The sequence below is a fragment of the Pelmatolapia mariae genome, linkage group LG16_19 (assembly GCF_036321145.2).
Source record: "Pelmatolapia mariae isolate MD_Pm_ZW linkage group LG16_19, Pm_UMD_F_2, whole genome shotgun sequence".
Lineage (NCBI taxonomy): Eukaryota > Metazoa > Chordata > Actinopteri > Cichliformes > Cichlidae > Pelmatolapia > Pelmatolapia mariae.
Window position 1 is genome coordinate 43,292,401 of NC_086241.1, and position 21,998 is coordinate 43,314,398.

The window sequence follows — 21,998 nt, forward strand, 5'->3', positions numbered from 1 at the left end:
TTTATTTATCTTCTCTTTATTTCTTTGATACTTGTCTTGTGTAACCTCTAATAGTGTTGCTTTCTTAGTGGTTTGTTAGCGGATTTGTTTTGTAGTTCGATAGACTTTGCAACAATAAACTTTGGAAATTTCATTTAGATTTTTGTTTTACATGATATAAAATATTCTACAGCGTAGGTGCTGTTTTTCAAATAAGAAAAGAGAAATATTTATCTGTAGTAATAGCAGAGTGATTTAAGCTCTCATTGATTCCTTATACATGTAGTTACCAGTATGGGAGTAAGAGCGAGGTGGCAAAGGCTCTGTGTAAATTAGTGTTGGTGCACAATTGAATAGATAATGCGAGCACTGCTGATTTTTATGTTGTAAAGTTGAAGATGTAGTTGGAAAACGGAAAATATTCAGAGATTCTATCAATATTTTCACTTCTATTAACATGCTTTTAATATACCACTTATGATCTGTATTTGGAACATGCATTTACTTCTAACTCCTAAAATCATAAGCATTAAAATAGTCAGCATTTGTGCTTGAATTTTTTTAACTGTGTGGTAAAGGTTTTACACTGAGAAATGTAGCTAATCATTCAGTTTGACTTTCACAATAATGCAAAATGACTTAATCTCAAGCAAGCGAGTACTGATGATATAGTCAGTAGTGAAAAAATAGCAACTTCAGTCATGTAGTTGTTTATCTGCTACTGAATTACTTTGGTGTATATGAATGGCATTCAGTTAGTTCTTTATCAACATAAAAAGCCGTAAAACTTGTGAAAATACAGTTAAAAGTCAAACATCTGCCCTTTCTTGATATTTTCAGTTCCATCCGATCTTATGTCTGACACCCCTAATGTAAAGATTCACAAATGTCAGCAAATTCATTGAATGAGATTCCTGAAACTACTGGAGTGGACGTGAGGGAATGTACAAATGTGGTGAAAGATGTCTTTTCCTTCTGGCAACAAAAATAAACTTACCACAACAAAGAGTGGGCACTCAGGAGGGAAAAAAGTCCCCAAATTTCACATGTTTCTATCAGAGCTGGCAGCACATATAAAACACTGGGACACAACCACACTTTAATTAACACATAATGCACCACATAATGCCGGCCACAATGTTGGCCACTTGCGTAGGTTACGTCATAGGCTCTATAAAGATTCCCGAGCCTCCGGTGTAGCAGCAGAGTCCTCTGGTGTTGCCGTGGTAATACAGCATTTTACCAGCAGATGGGAGCTCAGCACTAGTATTGTAAATCCTGGTTTCCCAGCAATGCATGAAGCATTAATAGTTTTGTTGCTAAGACATTTAAAGCTTAGAATACTTCACAGGAAGTCATATTCAAAGAAAATTTCACAGTACATCGCAATATAATCAAGTTATTCCTCAGTTTGGCCAAAATACGTGCTGTTGAGGGATATCTTTGATTAAAGTTAAGGCTTTAACCAGCTTCATACAGCTCCTGTTCTTTAAAATAAGACAAGCTAGTGAGCCACACTGATTGGAAAATGTTATCTGAGCTTTTCCTCACTGACACATCTAACCGAGACCAGCTCCTTTTAGAAGCTTTGTTGGAACGGTCATTCACCTCACAGGGATAGACTGGCTCAGCACACATGGCAGCTTCCCTGTAAATATGGCTTTGTTTTGGTTTTTGATTTTTTTTTTTAGTACGTTTCAGATAGCTGGTGAAAAGCTGCATATGGTTAATAATTCATTGAATAATTCTTTGAATCTTTAAATCGGACAAACTTTACTTGAAAATATTTCTCTTATCAAAAGAAGATGTCATAAAGTGGTAAAGCTCGGTGGTGTTATCACCATCATTTAGGTTTGCTTCAGCTCAAAACAGCTACGGCAGAATATTTCAGTGAAGCTCTAGCTCATCAATTTTGTCTCTACAAAGTATTAATGAGGGAAATTTATGATTCTCCTTCTTCTTGCAGTTAAAAATGCTCAGATTTGCTCAATACCTTATGGTGAGTGTGTTTGTGCCGTCTCCTCATTCGAGTTCACAGGAACCACATTTGGGACCTCAGGGTTGCATGAATAGAGCATTTGCACCTGGCTCAGTTCTGCATATTCATAGAGCAGCGAGAGCGAACCCAGAGCCCTGGCTGTTTGACTGTCTTTCTTGGAGCACCGCTCCAAATGAAGCCACTTTTGACTTGTTTTTTTTTCTTCATCATCTCTCAACCCTGAGATGTTCTTGTCCTCCCAGCCAATCAGGACAGACAGATGGCACCATGGTAACATGAGACCTTCTTACATGTGGGTGGGAAAAAACACATTCATTATACCATAATAGAGCCAATGGACTGTTTCCAAGGAAACTATGTTTTTCAGGTGTGTGTGTGTGTGCGTGCTCTTTACCTTGTGGTCAGTGTGTTTGACAATGAAAACATGCTGTGCCAATGTTTCTGTTTCTTAGGCTCCTCGTGGTTGGTGCTGGTGGCTGATTGCTTTTTGTCAGGGTGTTGAACCACAGTTCAGTGTCTCACCCTCTATGTTCATATACATGTAATGTGATTACTTTTTTGAGGAACAGGTAGTGCACAAGACAGTTTAAAATTTGTGATGAAATTTCAGTTCCAACTTTGTTTTCTTTTATAAATTGTTGTGTATGTGTGTGTGGTGTTTCCTAATGGCAGTCTGCTAGGGAAAGGGACTTTTTGCACAGCTCTCAGGCCGATTGAGCACTCTCCATGAGCCAGACGTTACGGGAGTTAGCGTATGTGCCACTGAGCAACCTTTATTCAAAGAACTGAGCCATCCAGTATCTAGTTGTGCTTAATAAATTGACTGGACAAAACATTACTTTTAGAGGTGTTTTGTGGTCTGTATAGAATAATAAAAGAACAAGCAGGAAAAAAATGATGATAAATGTAGCCCTACTGGGATACTGAATGAAATAAAACAGGTTTTCATAATTAGATTGTGCATGGTGTTGCTCAATTCCAGACAGAGAAATAATCATCCTGTATTCCTCAGGCGCCTGCCTTCATTACAGTGAGAAGAGAGCATTCAGCTGTGTGTTAAAGTATTAATCTGTAGACAGAGAATAAGGAGACACACAAAGAGGCCGCAAGTCTTGAAACTAATTACCCACATTAATGAGTGACCTTAGAATGAACTGAGAGAGACAGCATGTACTCCTTATGCTTTATTCATGGCTAAAAGAAGAAGAAGAAGAAGAAAGGAAAAACTACAAAGCAGCATGTTTTTCCTCTTCAAGACCACTCATATCCCCGTTAATGAGTGGTAACAACGTGGCATTTGCTGCCGCTGCTGCCGTGTGACTTCTTTTTTTTTTTAACTTCTATTCGAACGCTCAGATCAAAGTGCTCTCTTCTCTCCTCTGGAGCTACTCACTTCAAAGGCGAGGCTGGAAAAGTCAGCAGCTGCATATTAATCAGCGGATAAAGATTTAGCATGCACTGATGCACAAACAGTCTTTCGCAACAGAGGTCTGCCGCAGATTAGCAATTGGGAATTTTTCGATTTCTCCATCTCATTACTCTGATCTGATATCTCGCTAAGATCAGCTTGTATAAAAAAAAAAAATAAATAAATGAATAAAATGAGGTCTTGCCTTTTATAGGTTTGCATGTTCAACAAACTGTTTTTAGCTCTTAGTTCAATAAAGTAAATCATCTTTCACAGAGATTATTTTAGATTATTTTCTCATGCAAGTATTTTTATGTTTAAAATTCTGCCTTGTTGAGTGGCACACATGTGCGCTTGTGTGTGTGTGTGTGCGTGTGTGTGTGGCAGGTGTGAGGGCAGACTTTGACCAAGGGTTTCTTCCTGTCCATCTGCATGTAGACAGTGGGAGGCTCTGAGTTTCCAACACTGAGCTCAGTGTCTGACTGTCAGAGCAGCTGAGAGGGAAACTCCAATTTACAGCCACACCCGAACACACCATCCAAACATTTACCGTCACACTGTGTTCACTTCTGCATCTCTTGGGAATTAATTTATTAGGAATTCAATACTTTTCGGGGGTAATCAATATTTGTATACTTCCATTGAAAGGAATTAGAATTCAGTTACCATAACATGAATCGTATATTATAAATAAATGAGGAGGAGCTCTCTGTTAGTTTCTCCCGTTTAAAAGTAATGTAACACTGATAATGCAGTGAGGTGCGCTCTCTCGGTCGATGTCGTCACAAGCCTGTAAGTGGAGAAGTGAGTAGGTGGCGTGATGGCTTTCAAAGTGAAATTTGGACAGCGTTATAGCCAGAGCAGGAGTGTTCCCGTGCTGCATCTGTCATGCACACTTGCACACTTCTCTCTGTGGGAGTGAACAGAAGCTGAACATGTAGAAAGCTGGTGGCCTGTCTGCAGAGACTGTGAGGAACTGGTGACAGCAGCATTTCCTGTTTGAAAAAAAAAAGAAAAAATGCACAGTTTTGTTTTTCTTTGTTACAATGGTTACAGTAGGCAACTTCACTGAAATAACCCTATATTTATCCTTCAGTCTCTCAACCTTGAGAGACAGAATCGTGTTGTGAAGCCCTGCATTGTACAAACTAACAAAATTTGCTTCTGAACACAAATCAAGAATTAATACATAATTCTCTTTTATGGTTTGCAAGTGTGGAGGATAAGTTCAGTAATTTTGCTCGTTATTCTTGAGTCTTACTTGTGAGATAGCAGCCGGTGAACAGGCTGTGGCTGTGGTGAGCATTTTCTTAGTAGGCGTTATCCTCTGCACGGACACCAAAACAACATCACTGGTGGTACACAGATGTCGTCTCCACATTGTCATGTCTGCAGTGTGCAGTTCAAGTGGAACCAAGTGAAAGAAGGTTTGGCTTTCTCTAGTGTTGTTTACGTGAACCAACATCCAGCTGTGGATTTACTGGCAGAACATTATGCTTTTAATGACGTTAAGTTGAGCTGAGAAATGGTGCTCCAACCTGCTGGTGATATTTACCCATATTTTCTGTGAGATGGCTTTGTATAGTTATGATCAGTGTTAAGGTTGTCACTCAAAACAATTAATCATTATTCATATTTTTAGTATTATTTAATAATAATTGCATTACTTTACTTAATTACTCATTTTGCAACAAAGTAACTGTAGTTGTTGCACTACTTCCCAAAAGGTTGATTCTGTTCATCTGGATATAGCGAGAAACGTTTCGTCACTCATCCAAGTGAGTGCACAATGACTGAAACTAGCACCACTGAATGAACAACGGGCTGTGAGGTCAGTTCCTTGATCATTAATATGCAAATTGTCATGACCATTGATCAACAACCACTGATCAAAGCCCATTGATTACATACCATTGATCAAAGACTATACATTATTGATCAAAGACCACTGATCAATGGTCACGAGTACCATTCACAGAGAGTTGGGGAATGACTGCAATCATAGCATTTTCAGATGGTGACAGATGTACCTTTAGGGCCCCTACTCGATTCCCTTTTCACGTAAATAACCTCCTTGACTCTGCGCTCAAACCAGCGTTCCTCCCTGTCCAGGATGTGTACATCCTCATCCTTGAAAGAGTGTCCACTGGCCTGTAGGTGTACATAGACTGTGGAGTCCTGGCCTGACAAGGTAGCTCTTCTGTGTTGAACCATCTGCTTCATCAGAGGTTGTTTGGTTTCCCTAATGTATAAATCCTGGCAATCCTCCTGCACTTAACAGCGTACACTATATTACTCTGTTTGTGTCGGGGGACCCGATCCTTGGGGGTGGGCCAGTTTTTGGCGCAACATGTTTTGGCGTTTAAAAGCCACACATGTGTCTCAACTGTTCTGATACTCCTGACACATACGGGATCACTGAGGCATTACTAGGCAGCAGTTGTCCTTTTCTCCTGGATCGGCTGGAGCTTTCTCTAAGTGCCTTCCCAGCTTTGGCAAATGTCCAGCTGGGATGTAAAGGGTCTTCTTGATGCGATGTTCTTCTGTTTCCCTGGCCGCTGTGTCTGTGGGGATGGTGTTCGCTCTATGTTGTAGTGTCCTGATGACACCCAGTTTGTGCTCCAGTTACATCATGGAGCCCTGCTCTCAAAAACTGACATAGATGTAACACTGTCTAAGGAGCAGGATTTAAGAAATAAATTTTAAAATGTTTATGAATTTTATGTTAGGAAACCAACGATGTACTGTCCACTTTCACTCTCTGTCTCTTTTTCAGAAAAGTTGGTTGGCTAGCTGCACTCAAACAGGAAAATCCATCTGTGAGCCGTAATGTTTGGTGTTTGTAAAGCACTTTTTAAATGAGGACTGTGTGGAGGCTTGTTTGAGTCAAGTTACAGGTTTTTCACCCAGACCGGCAAGTTGGAGTCAGAAACTCTGATTTTGGCTGACTGTACTGAGCAGTGCAATCAGGTGATGTGATCAGCGCTATTTTATGCAATTAATTCTCTTTCTTTGCCCAAGCCATTTCAAACAGTTTACTACACACATAACTACACCACACCACAAACGTGGATATCCCATCAGCATGTCTGCAGGAAAAACACGATGTATGCGATGCATTTTCAGTTGTCTTCGATAAGAAGCAGTTATGTTTTTGGTCTGATATGCATCTAGTAACCTGTGATATTGTAAACTGCTCGTATTGGTAAAAGAGAATATTTTATTGCATAAAATTGTGCTGATCACATCATTCGAACATCTGCTTTGCCAGCTGATTGCTGGTACACCTGGTCTGGTGAGGAAAAGCTGGAGTGTTGGCTCCAGCTTGTTGGTCTGGTGACTCAACAGGCTCTCCTCCACACTGTGCTGAGTGTGCTCATTTATAAAGTGCTTTACATACCCGAACATTACAGCTAACAGCTGGATTTTCCTGTATGAGTGCAGCTAGCTAAACAACGTAGAGCCACTTACTGCTAAAGAGACAGACAGTGAAAATGGACAGTATGTCCTAGATTTCTTAACATAAAACTCATTGTTAAAGCCAGGACAGCACAAAAGTGATCTTCTTGAACTGATTTTTAGCTTTAGTCTTCTTATTTTCTTTTGAGTTATCGATTCTGTCTCTAGCTGACTAACATAAAATAAAATCTTTTAGCTGCAACCAAACAACCAAACAACCAACCAACAACATGACATCATGTTCCACACAGACAGAAGATGGCGCTAAACATGTTTTTAAAACTGAAACTTGAAGCACTTATTTGTGAAATCCAGCTTCACTGATAGTATCACATCTGTGTCAGTTTTAAAGAGCAGGGCCCAATGATCCAAATTAGCCTTTATATGTGCAGTGTCCATGCAACAACATAAATCCACATGTAGGACACAGATAAAAGCTTCATTTTAGTTTTTACAATATGAACACAAGTTGAAAACCGTCCCAAAACAACTTTAAAGTGAGAGTGGTTCTACTGTAGAAACAATGCTACACTCTGACTGTTCATCACTGCTTTTGTTATTTGTTGATGTTCAGGCTCTGGCTGCTGGACTGGAGTCAGCATGCACTCAGCTTTAACGTCACTCTGGGTTTTTTAGGTGTTAGCATGCTGCCTTTGCAGATGCTTTCAGAGAGCCAAAGTTGTGTTAGCAGTATTATTCAGTCAAGGCATCAACTGCATTTCCCCATCATACAAGTAATAAATACATCAAGCCATTCCTCATAAGTCATAGACCAATCCATAGTTGTCTTCTTGAATATGTATTTAAATTAGCTGCTTGTAGTGCAAATGTGCAGGAAGAAAAAAAAACATATTTGTTTAACTTTACATGTCCCTATAATGTAATTACTGAATTTAGCACACTACATTGCCACGTTACTGAAAAATGTGAGTACAGTAACGTGTTACACAGGTTACGATTAGTCTCATGTTCCCTATTACTGTCGCAGTTGTTGACACTGCTATTGTCAACAACATTGTTTGCACATAAAAAAAACTAGAGAGCCACAGTTGCCATAGTGACGTCACCTTCTGTAACTCAGTTGCTTACTTTGCATTTCTTATTGCTTCTTAGGGAAAACTGAAGAATGTTCCTGGAGTTTAATTTTCATAAACTTTTTCACTAAATAGTTCCGAAGGCTTTTCGTGAATGAATGTTAAATGATAAAATGAATTAAAAATATTAGTTTGTCTAGCAAGATAACTAACTAGCAGAAAAGATACACAAGTTGGGGTTGTGTTACAACCCGGCTTACATTAGACTTAAAAATGCATCAAAGCATAATACAGAGAAATATAGAGAAAAAATACAAAAACAGTGTCTGATACACTACAGCCTTTTTATAAATAAGAACTAAGCTGCATGACTTTGTTGAGAAAGGCTCTGTTCCAGTGATGCTTGTTTACTGAATAGTTAAAAATGTCTGTGAAGTTTTGAATAAGCATTTCTTATTTCTGAAATATAGCAATGGAGCTCTAGTTTTATGTCTTCTCTCTATAACGAGAAGAAAGGAAAGGCTCATGAGTCACAATAACAGTATTAGAATTTCTTAGGAACTAGATCCTAAATAGGAAGAAAGTAAATAAGGATTAAAGTCTTTTTAAGCAGTCAAAACCTCTTCTCAACAGGAACCATCCGCTGTTGTTGCTCATTATTTTGCCGTCGCGTAGGAACACACGATGTGGGTGGAAGTCTACGGTGTAGATGAAGGTACATCAGGTACGTCTGTAAAGCGTGGGAGTTTAGGTTCTCATGAATGAAAGTTAAAGAGAGGCAAAAACAAAAGGTGGAGAGTTTAAAAAAAAAAGGTGTATTGAATCCTCACCACCTACACTGCCGAGTGCTTTCTTTGGCGTCAGCTCCCAGTAGAATGTGTACTCATGTTCATTTGGTTCCATTGATTTTTGCTCACTGAAACGTTACCGTGGAAACAGGAAAAGGCACCTTGTCCCTCATCCCTTTGCATTTCTTTTCATTGTGCTAAAGGAGACTAAGGCACCTCATTGAGAGCAGAGTAGTACACCCTCGCGTTTCTCTTCATCTCTCCCCATATCTACCTCAGTTTGCCTCTGTCTGGTCACCCGTTTCTTAGTTTTGACCAACTTTCATCACTACTTTCTTACATGACAATGAAAAATAGGTGCACTAATTTATTGAGGCATGTGCAAAAAATGACAATAGAGCACATAAGGCAGAAGAAATTCAAACAAGCATGAAAACAAATATTTAATAATCACCTTTATTCTTCAACAGCCTGAACTGTCTTAGCCAAGATGTCTTCTAATTTCTTTAAGTTATTCAGGAACCAGGCTGATCCCACACTGCTTCAGTAATGTCAAGGTCCAAGCTCTCTGGGGAGGCCAGTCCATGACTGATAGTGTTTAGATGTGTGTGTATGTTTTGGGTTTCTTTTCCTACTCAGGTATGCTTTTTCTGCATTGCAGTGTGTTTGGGAACATTGTTATCCTGAAAAATGAAACCACTGACAATCATATGCTTTTCAGAAGGGATTGCATGGTGGATTAAAATATGATGGTACTTTCTGCATTCATGATTCAATCAATTTGAATAAGATCTCCAAGACCACTGGCTGAAATGTAGCCCCAAACCATAACACTCACTACCTCTCTCCTGAACTCATCTATGCATATTGATAATGATTTGAACCAGAAATTTCAAATTTAGATTAATCTCTCCATGAAACCTGTTGCCACTGATTTTTAGTCCATTTCTCATCCTTTTCTCCCTGTTTTCCTCTTCACTTTGCTCAAGGGATTCACACAGGGATTCATCTTGTTGGTGCAAAAATTAATGCAAACAACTGACACGTTTTTGCAGCAGGATGGTGGTATCAGAGTGCCTAAAGATGCTATTTAAAGTTTGTCCTATGTTAAGTTCCCTGTTATTTACAGCACTAATCCCTTGAGTTAGGCGCCTTTTTTATACTTAAATGATTCATAGCTCAGTGTTAAATGGTTTAACAAACAAAATATTTTCACTGAAAATGGTCAGGTAGGATTTGAAAGAAATAAGTGAATGAACTGCAACAAATAAAAGAAGAAGTTCTGGAGAACTGTTGTTTAAGACAGCTTAAAAAAGTTTTTAAAAAAATACAGATCCTGGGAAACAAAATATAAAGAAAGGGGAACTGGCTCACTACTTATGTGTAGTAGTGTACAGGCAGTATATAGATTAGCAATATACAGCACATAAAGTGTTAATGCACACATCACAGATGGTAAATGGATGGGCTTGTGATAAGTATTTATTTACTGAGAGCTTGCTGTGTTGCATCTAGGCTATTTATTGATCCAACAAAGTCTCTCCAGTTAATAATTCTATAAATTCCTCCTACAACGATTAAATACAGACTTGTACTGTAGCTCTGCAGTCCTAATCACACACAACAACAGGGCTGTTGTTGTGTGTGATCAGGACTGGATCGTGATTCTTGCCACTCTTTCCCTTCTTTATACTGACTCTGTTTTTTAACACTATAAGTTTTAAATACTTTCAGAGGTGTATTAGCATCATAGAACATAATGAAGGTTAATCAGTAGCTTTTGTCATCCACACCTGCCTCACCATATGCAAGCTGCAGTGGTTAGCATGGCCAGCTAACTAGCTAACTTACTGTATATTCTTAGCCAGATTCTAGCTGTGAGGCTAATGCTAGCACTTTTGTCCTGCTATTCATTCAGCACAGGCAGTGTTTGAAATCACTCACTAGTCTCTGGACCATAGACTGTTTTTATTGTTTTCCTGTCCCATCTTATAGTGAATATAAATTATATAGTGCACTTGGAATATTCCAAAATACTTCACAAAAATAGCATACATGTAATAAATGCCAAAAGATCACTCAAATCATATTACTGTTTTTTCTTACTGGTAATGGGCTCACCATTACATGGTCCTTCTCATAGAACTCCCTATAGAGGGAGTAGGGAATTAGTGAGTGATTTTGGACACAACCATACTGTAGCAGTGAAACAGTGAACTTTGACCTGTAATTGGCATAGAATGGACCAGCACAGACTATGATGCGAGAACTGGTTTCTTTAAAATATGACAAAAAAAAATGTTGTTCTAGCTTCACAGTGCTCTTGAGCAAAGTTGATTTGCTGGTTAAGCATAGGAAACAAACTGTGAAACTGTTTTTACACTGACTCTGCTCTTGAGCAAGGCACTGAAGATATTTCAACTACTAAAGTTTCACCTGTCTGTCTGTGTGTATCACATGTACCATGCGTACTGTTGCGTGCATGTATGTGTGTGTGTGTGCACGTGTGCGCATGTATCCAGGCTGTCTGTTTGTGTGGTCTGATCAGTGTGTCATTGTGTGTCCCCTCTCCCTCTCCCTGCTCCTGCCAGTCACCCCAGAGGCCATCGGCTTCCTGTCGGCAGTGGGTGTCTTCATCGTGGCGTTGGCCGTCCTCTTCCTCTTCATCAACAAGAAACTGTGTTTCTCACGTGTCGGCGGTCTCCCCTGCCTGGAGGTACACGGTCGTCGCAAGAAAGGACGGGCTGGAATCCGCCAGGGCCTTGGTGAGTGACTGACAACTCAATGACAGTTCAGATTATCCGTAGCAAGCCTACTTGTGGTTAACAGGATAACCAGGGTCCATAATTATAACATATATATTTTCCATCCCATCCATCCATTCGCTTCCGCTTATCCTTTTCAGGGTCGCGGGGGGTGCTGGAGCCTATCCCAGCTGTCATAGGGCGAGAGGCGGGGTACACCCTGGACAGGTCGCCAGTCTGTCGCAAAGCTAACACACAGAGACAGACAACCATTCGCTCTATTTTGTCATAAATAAATTCACAGGACAGCTTCCAAAAATGATACATTTTACTGAGAAGCAGCAAAACTGTGGTGTTTGAATTTTAAGTTTTACTAGCCAGTGAGTCCTGCCACACTTAAGTTCAAGGTTTGTCTCAACTAGAAACATCTCAGAGAGAATACATGTCTCCTGTTTACAGTTTGACCCCAATTAAACTGTTCAGCAGCAGAGAGAGAACGTGGGAGAGTTTGTATTCGTCCAGTGATTTCTGTGGGCGAGTTTGTATCTATGAGAGAGGGAGTTGCGTGACTCAGCCGCATACTGCTACAAAGCTGTTCACGATTAAAAAATGTTAACGCTGCGAAAGCTTTATGAAAAAGTCCACCTCCGAGGAAATTCAGAAAGAAACACAGAGTGCAGGATACTCAGGGTGCAGCTTTTGTTCCCATTTTTGTCACCCACTTAAACTTTTTTCCTTCCTCCCACTTGTCAAACAGTGCAAACACGCAGAGCAAAGGTTACCATAGGTTAACTTTTATTTAATGTCCCATAACCTGTCTTGCAAACATGACCATGAGCCACGTTTACATTGAAGACAACACTTCAAAATCAAATACTGTGTACTTGGTTAGAAATATAAAGTAGATGGGATTTTTTTAAACAATTGTGCTACTTCTACTGCTTTATTTTCTAAACTATATAAATTTCATAGCTTGTAATATGATTAATGATTAATGTTTTTGAAATTCACATTTGTATGATGCAGACTTTAGTCAAGATGGAATACATTTGTCATTATTGCTAAATAAAGCCTTTCCTACTTTGACAAAGGCCTCTACCATACCAGAGTTCCTGCTGTGAAAACGTCTATTAGACCTGATCCAACTGGGAAGATGCTAACATGGTGCCAGTTACCTGTTTAAAAACCTGTTTTAGTGCACCTGACCCATCCTCACCTGTGTCCAGTCCCAGTGTATTAATAGCTAACATATTCCCACTGTTCTTTGGCACATTGTTCTTGTTATTCCGCTGGGTTTCATTCCCAACTGCTGCTTTTGATCTTTTATTGCCACATGAACTGTTCATGACCTTCCTGGTCAAATCTTTATCTTCAGCAACACATCACTGAATCACCAAAGTGGTTTAAGGTTAGCCCTGCAACAGACTGGTGACCTGTCCATGCAAGGTGCTCCGTGCCTCTATGACAGCTGGGATAAATTCGAGGCCCCTGCAACCCTCAAATTTGTACGTGGAAGAAAAAAAGATGATTCTGGAATTTCTTGCGTAGAATTTTTCTTCAGTAGTAACAATTTCTTTCCTTTGCCTATTGATGAATGTAATTATTTAATTTGTGTTAATGCTGACAGAAATTCTAAAAGACCTGCTGAGAGCTTCCCGAAGAGGGTAAATCCTTCAAACCAGCTCGGATCTGGTTGAGAGCCTCTGAATCATCTTAGCATTAAGAGCAAATTGAACTAGTGGTCAGCAGAGGTAAACCCATATTTGCTCTTATTAAGGAAGCAGAAATGAAAGAAGGGCATGTTCTGGAGTCTATGAGTCAAACTGTGAGCAAACATTGGCTTGTTAGTTTTTCACCTGTAACAGGTGGAGCCTCTGCTATTTCCAGCTAGTTTCCTGAACAAACAGCATATCCTGTTTATAGTCTCTTCATAAGATTCACAGCTGAACGTCTGTGGAGTGTCACTGGATGAGGTAGGAGCTGTTTGAAAACTCAGGTTCAGTCAAACTGTGTGTGGAAACAGGTTTAACTTAAACTCTAGTCTCAGGCTTAGCACAAGGTTAAAAATTTGAGGTTAATTTTACCTATATTTTGATCAATATTCTAATACTGAGGGCTAATAAGCTTGAATTATGTATGTTGTTGAGAAGTGACAAGTACAGTAACAGTGAATGTCCTGTTAATTCAAGAGTTTTTCTTTATCATATTTTACAGAGTAAAAAACTGAATCACACTGAAGGAATTAAGTAGTAAACAAATGTATTTAAAACATTGTGTTTTATATTTTGTATTCCTAGTAGCTTTACCAGCATCTGGCAGTGTAACAGCTGCTGTGTTTTCTGTGTGGGACGAAAAATGTTTTCATTATAACTGAATAAATGTATAAATAAATACTTTTATACAGAAATAAAAAATTAACAAAAAAATGGAAATGAGAAGAGCATTAAATTAAATGAATGTCTTTTCCTCACAGAAACAATTATTGTGGCTATTTCGTGATTTTTACTTTTCTGTTATTTCTTTTTTTCCCCTTTTATGTAATTTCTTTATTGTTCTGTCTGTATGTGAATTAGCTGGGTAGTCCTGATCGTAGTCAAAAGCAGAATTTGTTTTCTCTGGGTGAATCAGACATAAGCAAATAATTCTTATCAATTACACATGCTAATTCTTCACCTAGCCTTTTGTAAACAACAATCCTTGAGGTCAGGCTAGTGTTTCTTACTTTATGAACACCCAGACACAAATAAACAAATGTATAAATTTAACATAAAAAATATAAGATTGTTTATAAGGTTGGGGAAACCTGCAGTCAGCTGAGACTGAAGAAGTCACCTGGATGAGTGACGAAACGTTTCTCCCACTGAAAACGTTACGTCCAGATAAACAGAATCAACCTTTGGAGATAAATAAATACAGCGATATGTGCATAGCTGAATGTAAAAAAAACAAAAAACATGTTGAATTATGTAAAATTAATACATCAGATCTTTATAAATAGAAATAGAATAGTAAATGTAGTAAGACATAAATAAGAAATAGAAACACAAAAATTGCTTTGAAAAAAGAAAGAAAGAAAATAATGACGTGACCTATAAAATAACTAAAAAAGAAAATATTAAATACAGATCTAATGAATAGAACAACAAGTAAGGCTATAAATACTACAATAATGATACTTACAGTCCTGCCCTGTTTTAATACATTTGGATAGCTGTTGAACTCAAACAGGGAAGTTTAAAACCAGCACAACACTTGAGCTAGCATGTTGTATTTTCCTTCATTTACCATTACTAACTATGATCTTGCCAGGCATCATCATCAATGATAAGGAAGATTTCAGCACCATATTGGTATTTTTTGTCATTCAGAGGATCCCTGTACGCACGTTGCTTACAAGAACACCCATCAAGTCTCTGTTGCCATAGCAGGCTCACTCATGGTGACCTCCACACAGCATAATTTAACACTGTTCTTTGCTATTTTAAAGAAATCAGACAAAAACTAGAATTAAGGACTGAAAACAACAGGACTGTAAACACATCAACACTGGAAACTTAACAGTTTTAGTCCAGAACTTCCCTTAAATGGAGGTCCCTGCAGATTAAAATCTTTGTATTATTTCATTTTGAGCAGTATTTCACACCTAACTACATAATTTCATGCTGTTCAATATGCAGCACTGAGTACAGCAAAACAAGTAGTAGGTGTGGCTTAGGCTGTGGAGCATTGGGCTTTCTTTAGCCTGAAGTTTGGACCAGACCTCTCTGAAAGGTTGCTTTTTTGTTACCAAAATATTTCTTCTTTTAAATTTTGCTCTGCATTTATATGTTTATTGACATGTCTTTGAATATTAAAGCTTCCCACAAGAACAACAACCTTTAAAAGAGATAACATTTGTATTTGTTAAGAGGATTGTGTATAATGAATACAAATGGAAAGAAAAAAGTTTTTCAGTTTAAAACAGAAATTTGAAGAAAATATTTTATTCTGTATAAATGTCAAAATCATAGTGGCTATCCACACATCCGAGCATCTTCCTTCAGATGCAGTTAAAAACCTATTAAAACTATTCTGTTAGTCAGAATTATCCCAGGTTTTATGTCACTTTCTAAGTTTCTAGCAGGCAAGCCCCTCAGTTGATCTGAAATAACCCATGTGTTTCAGCCAGTATAACCACTGAGTCACATTGCTTCATTGTAAAAGCCTGAAAGAAGAGAGAAGTTAACAGACCAATCAGCCTTGCTCGCCCACACAGTGTGTACAGCCTTGTTTCTGTTCTGTATGTAACCATGGCAATTGCTCAGGCAGGTACGGTGACCTGCACTTTAGAGAAGAGGGGGCCGATTGCTCCACCGCCGCGTCACTCATTCAGCTGTTGCTATCTAGTTATGGTGAAATTATAAAGGTAGTGGAGTGACCCTCAACCCCACTAATGCTAATACGCGTCGTTATTTTGAACAGACTGAGGCCGAGCACAGCTTTAAATGTGATCTCGCTTATTTACCTCTCGTAGAGGAATTATTTTCCTCCTCCGCAACGCTGAATGGTTTTAACATGTTGGTTGGTAGGTGGTAGTTAATTGTTCTTTCACAAAAAACCTTTTGTGTTTTTGACAAACACACAGACAACAATAGCCATACAGTCAAGTGCAATTAAATTCTAGTTACAGGCATATGACAGAGTAACAGAGACTTTAAAGTCTTAACTGGCGTGTACACCAAACTGGAGGCTCTTGACCTTCTTAGTTCTGTTGGTGTCCTTTGGGCCTGTAGGATAGTCTGTCCAAGAAGTTTCTCCTTTAGTTTTGTCAGTGTCTTTTCAAATGTTTTCCTTTCATCTGGATTTCCTCTCCTCCTCTCCTGAACTCTCCCAGCTTTTCCCATTTGTGAGTCCCTCTGTTTCCCTGTCTTTACCTCCCTCCAGTGAACAGCTACGGTGACGACGACGACGATGCCTCCAGCTCGTCAGACAGCGAAGATGAGGTCCTGAGGCAGTTTGAGATGTCCGTGTCTCGTTCACAGAATTTTCGCACCGCAGCAGCAAACATCGGTGAACAGCAGCCCCAGCAGACTCACCTGTCACTGGGTCGACGACACAAATTTACCCGACTATCAGACCAGGAGGAGGGCAGCACTGAGCCATCAGACTGTGAAGGTACTCATCCAGATGCTGATTTGGGAATAACGATAGATAAAGACTTAGCCAGCAGTAGTCATCTACTAATCTGTCCTGATGAATCCAAAAAGCCTCAAATACTGTTTTTCCTGGAGATTAGAGGCTTTAACGAGCTTAGGGAGAGAGCGTGGAAAGATGGAGGCATATGACACTTTGTGCTTGTTGGTTTGTTTGTTTGTTTTAAGAAAAGCCCGAGGATAAGGAAGAATTAGAAAGTTGCAAACAAACCAGCTCTCTTTTTTTTTAAACTATTTTGTTTACTCTATTTGTGGTTTTTGTAGATTTGTTTGCCAGTGGATCAAATGATCAAAATCACAGGAGGATAAAAGACTAATATAATATTCATATGTAAATTATTTGGAAAGCTTATGTTTTAATTTGTGTTACAGTCACACTGGTTAATGTCACAAATTTAAACTTTTAGGAGTGAAGGGGAGCTTTCACACAGTTTAATTAAAAACTGGAATTAATTAAAAAAAAGAAACATTATTCAGTAAAATGCAATCTGGATTATCATCTCTACCTGCACCGCCCAGCACTGTAATTACCTGATATTATCATTCTGACCGTGCCAATTCCAAAGATTACAACAAACCAATAAAGAAAAACACATAATAAGCACAAGGGGAAAAACAATCAGCCAATCAGAATTCCTGAGAGGTTAAACAAAACTGAAGCTACATGTAACAAACACACTGATAGTTTAATTAGAGAGTGCCAAAGTGTATGTTGTGAAAACATTATCTCATTCACACCTCGCTCGGCTGCTACATAACTTACTGCACGAACAGCACCCTTATTTGCTTTTATACAGCAATCACAGACAAATATTTAAAAAAATCCTGAACTTACTCTTCATTATAACATGAGCAGCAGGTGGTTGGTGGGGGTGGTGACATGGTTTGGTCAGGGTCACTCTGTTTCAGCTTCTGTTATATATTTCCACCTTTATAAACAACATTCACACACACACACACACACAGAGGATGATGACTCACCTCAGCTTGTTGCTATGGTGAACTCTCTATGCAGCCATTGATATAACAGTCAGGCCGACCTTAATGACAGAGAATTGGAGATAATTGCTATTGATTGGTCTGAGGTACGGCTTGTTCTCCGAGTGTTCCTGCGTTAGGAAAAGGCCAAGGGTTGACAAATTGCACAATATCCCTCCTGTTAACACACTGCTGTGCTAAACAAGGTTAGAAAACTGCATTTAGACCTTTAAGACTAAATTAGATGGTATGCTAGAGGAGATATTCATGTCCACCTAGGTCTAATTTCAGTAATTTGTGTTGATGTAGGTGGCAGCTATGTTTACATGTTCACCTCGTTCTGTTAGGAAGAGTTTCACTGCTGGATTACTGCACAGAGAGCACATATATTAGGTGAGGATACATACTGTTACACATACATTTTACATTCATGATGCAAGTATAAGTTTCTTAATCAAGCTGAAACATTTGAAGCACCAACTCACAGTTTTCCAGTTATTGTACGTGCAGATCTGATGTGCAAAAATTTCCATTGCATTTTGCCATAACATTTCTGAGCAGGGTTTTAAGGTTCTTTTGAGAAAAGTCAGTCTTTCTTGGTCAGCGCTCTCTCGATCCATGATGATGTAAAACATTTCAAAGGGAACATTGATGCTACTAGTTTACAAGTAGTTTCGCCTCATCTGAGGGTCCCAATTTGCATTTTCTTCTAGACTCTGGCAAAGTGGTCACACATCTAAATAACTTGTACTTATGTATAGTTGATGATCTTGGAATCTGCAGTTGTTTTAAATAGGCTATAAAAGACCATATCTTCACTGACTTCCTGGGACTTTCCCATTGTTCTGAATATTGGTCATACAATGAATGCTGTCAAACAAACTACCAGTTGTAGTCAATCATTTAAAGGACATCGTAGAACCTTCAGCACTACTAAACCACTAAAGGATTTAGGAGAATGTATGTATATATTTGAGTCTGTATGTGTAATTTTGGCCATGTGTGGGTTAGAGAAAATCCCAAATAAATTCTAACTTGTGCATGCAGTTCTTGCTTTTTGAAATAATTAAAGATGTGTCGTGCAATCATTTTAACCTGGAAAAAGAACAGTTCAACAAAATAATTAAAAGCCATAAATGACCATGACATACATACATTCTACACATTCAAATAATCTAAAAATTATTAGTAACTGCTTGTACATCTTCAGTGCTGTGAGTGCACAATAATAACTACTGTAACATTTTTGTTGCTTTTTTTGTTACTTTTCCCATTAGGAATTTTGCACCTTTAACCATAAAAGTGAGTGAGATAAAAGTAGGATGATGAAAAGTTCCATCTCCAGTGTAAATATAAAGTATCCTTTCACCAAAAGTATAAAAACAAGTGCTCTTCTTCCTGCAGAAACGGCAGCTCAAAGCCAACAGGGTTTCCAGGATCCGCTCTCTGCGGTGGTAGAAGCAAAAGAAAGGGCATCCATGCTCTCTTTGGATAGACCTGCAGGAGACCACCCACTGGCCTCCAGTGACTGTCCCACCGTGAGCATGGACCAGCAATCTACGGAAGCAGTGGATCATGACAAGAATGAGGTCACAGAAAGCCCCTCCGCCTGGACCCCAGAGGTACTACAATCAGACATTAACCATTTCTAGTCACTGGTGTGTTTGATAACACTGGACCTTGTAAAACTGGAGACAAGCATTATGTTTACACTGCCTTACATCTATTTAAATGAGGAAAGAAGCATTTATTGGATAAACGCTTCAGAGAATTTTCTTAATTTCAATCAATCAATACTGCAATACAGTACTGTGCAAAAGTCTTGAGCCACACCTCATGTCTAGGAAAATGGGAAACAAATGCAGTGATTTATTCACATCAATGACCAGAAAGTTAAAAGTAAATAAATAAATAAATAAAGTGGTGCATGGATTACTTAACAGGGTCATTGAGCTCACCGCGGCCCTGCTGTTCCCATCATGCTTGGCAGAGGTATCATCGTCACTCAGTTGTGAGAGGATTACCACTCTGCTGTGGTAAGCTGCTCAGGTTCACTTTGGAAGAAACAAACCAACCACGGCTCTCTGAGATTTCACATAAATTGCTGATACATTCTTTGCTTATTTATTTGTGAATAATGGTGTCGTACGATCCAAAGCAAGACTGAAGATCCATTGATTCAATATCATCCTCCAAGGAGGTGAATGACCACCTCCTAGATCTGTAATGGGACACCTTTTACCTGCAAGACAAAATCACAGGCGGCCATACTGCCGTGTTCCCAATACCTTGGAATTTGGGAGTGATGTCACTCCTGAGTTAGCATGTTCCTGAAAAAACGAGTAAATACAGGATTTGTTTTGGTTCTTATCAAGATAGAGCTATTCAAGTATTGCTAGCATCCCAAGTTATGACTAATTCAGGAATTTACCAGTTATTGTGAGGCTCTTTTTCACTCCTACCTCTGTGGTGGGAAGCCTGCTCTTCACTCCTATGACCTCTCCAAGCTCCAGAGCTTCTGATCGCAGTCACTAGGAGCAACAACAGCAGAGCATGTTAGCTCAGAGTGCTAACGCAGCTAACAAAGAGATGTTCGCTGTGTGTCTGGGCCAGCTGAAGTGGAACACAACGCTTGCTTCAATTCAATTCAATTTTATTTATACAGCGCCAAATCACAACAAAAGTCGCCTCAAGGCGCTTTATATTGTACAGTAGATCGCACAATAATAAATACAGAGAAAAACCCAACAATCATATCATATGACCCCCTATGAGCAAGCACTTTGGCGACAGTGGGAAGGAAAAACTCCCTTTTAACAGGAAGAAACCTCCGGCAGAACCAGGCTCAGGGAGGGGCGGCCATCTGCTGCGACCGGTTGGGGTGAAAGAAGGAAAACAGGATGAAAGACATGCTGTGGACGAGAGACAGAGATTAATAACAGATATGATTCGATGCAGAGAGGTCTATTAACACATAGTGAGTGAGAAGGTGACTGGAAAGGAAAAACTCAATGCATCATGGGAATCCCCGGCAGCCTACGTCTATTGCAGCATAACTAAGGGAGGATTCAGGGTCACCTGGTCCAGCCCTAACTATATGCTTTAGCAAAAAGGAAAGTTTTAAGCCTAATCTTAAAAGTAGAGATAGTGTCTGTCTCCCGAATCCAAACTGGAAGCTGGTTCCACAGAAGAGGGGCCTGAAAACTGAAGGCTCTCCCTCCCATTCTACTTTTAAATACTCTAGGAACAGCAAGTAAGCCTGCAGAGCGAGAGCGAAGTGCTCTAATAGGGTGATATGGTACTACAAGGTCATTAAGATAAGATGGGGCCTGATTATTTAAGACCTTGTAAGTGAGGAGCAGGATTTTGAATTCAATTCTGGATTTAACAGGAAGCCAATGAAGGGAAGCCAAAACAGGAGAAATATGCTCTCTCTTTCTAGTCCCTGTCAGTACTCTTGCTGCAGCATTTTGGATTAACTGAAGACTTTTCAGGGAGTTTTTAGGACATCCTGATAATAACGAATTACAGTAGTCCAGCCTGGAAGTAATGAAGGCATGAACTAGTTTTTCAGCATCACTCTGAGACAGGATATTTCTAATTTTAGAGATGTTGCGCAAATGGAAGAAAGCAGTCTTACATATTTGTTTAATATGTGCCTTGAAGGACATGTCCTGGTCAAAAATGACTCCAAGGTTCCTCACAGCATTACTGGAGGCCAAGGTAATGCCATCCAGAGTAAGAATCTGGTTAGATACCATATTTCTAAGATTTTCAGGGCCGAGTACAATAACCTCAGTTTTATCTGAATTAAGAAGCAGGAAGTTAGCGGCCATCCAGGTCTTTATGTCTTTAAGACATTCCTGCAGTTTAACTAATTGGTGTGTGTTACCTGGCTTCATGGATAGATAGAGCTGCGTATCATCTGCATAGCAGTGAAAATTTATGCTATGTCTTCTAATGATGCTGCCTAGGGGAAGCATGTATAATGTAAATAGAATTGGTCCTAGCACTGAACCCTGTGGAACTCCATAATTGACCTTAGTGGGTGAAGAGGACTCTCCATTTACTTGAACAAATTGGAGTCTATTAGATAGATATGATACAAACCACTGCAGTGCAGTACCTGTAATACCTACAGCATGTTCTAATCGCTCTAATAAGATATTATGGTCAACAGTATCGAACGCAGCACTAAGGTCTAGCAGGACAAGCACAGAGATGAGTCCACTGTCAGAGGCCATAAGAAGATCATTTGTAACCTTCACTAAAGCTGTTTCTGTGCTGTGATGAGCTCTGAAACCTGACTGAAACTCTTCAAATAAGCCATTCCTCTGCAGATGATCTGTTAGCTGTTTGACAACTACTCTTTCAAGGATTTTTGATATGAAAGGAAGGTTGGAGATTGGCCTATAAT

At 39.3% G+C, this 21,998-nt stretch overlaps 1 protein-coding gene across 4 annotated transcripts in view; it reads left to right on the forward strand.

Moving 5' to 3' along the window:
• syt16 (synaptotagmin XVI) overlaps positions 1-21,998 on the forward strand; it is a 38,844-nt gene that overhangs the window by 4,706 nt on the left and 12,140 nt on the right. For 2 of the 4 annotated variants that reach the window (XM_063498192.1, XM_063498191.1), the window contains exons 2-4: positions 11,259-11,432; positions 16,335-16,565; positions 18,986-19,203. In XM_063498192.1, coding sequence (XP_063354262.1) covers positions 11,259-11,432; positions 16,335-16,565; positions 18,986-19,203 — 623 coding nt within the window. Of the gene's footprint in view, positions 1-11,189; positions 11,433-14,606; positions 15,183-16,284; positions 16,566-18,985; positions 19,204-21,998 lie in introns of those variants that run through there. The other 2 variants (XM_063498190.1, XM_063498194.1) reach the window with 2 other exon arrangements.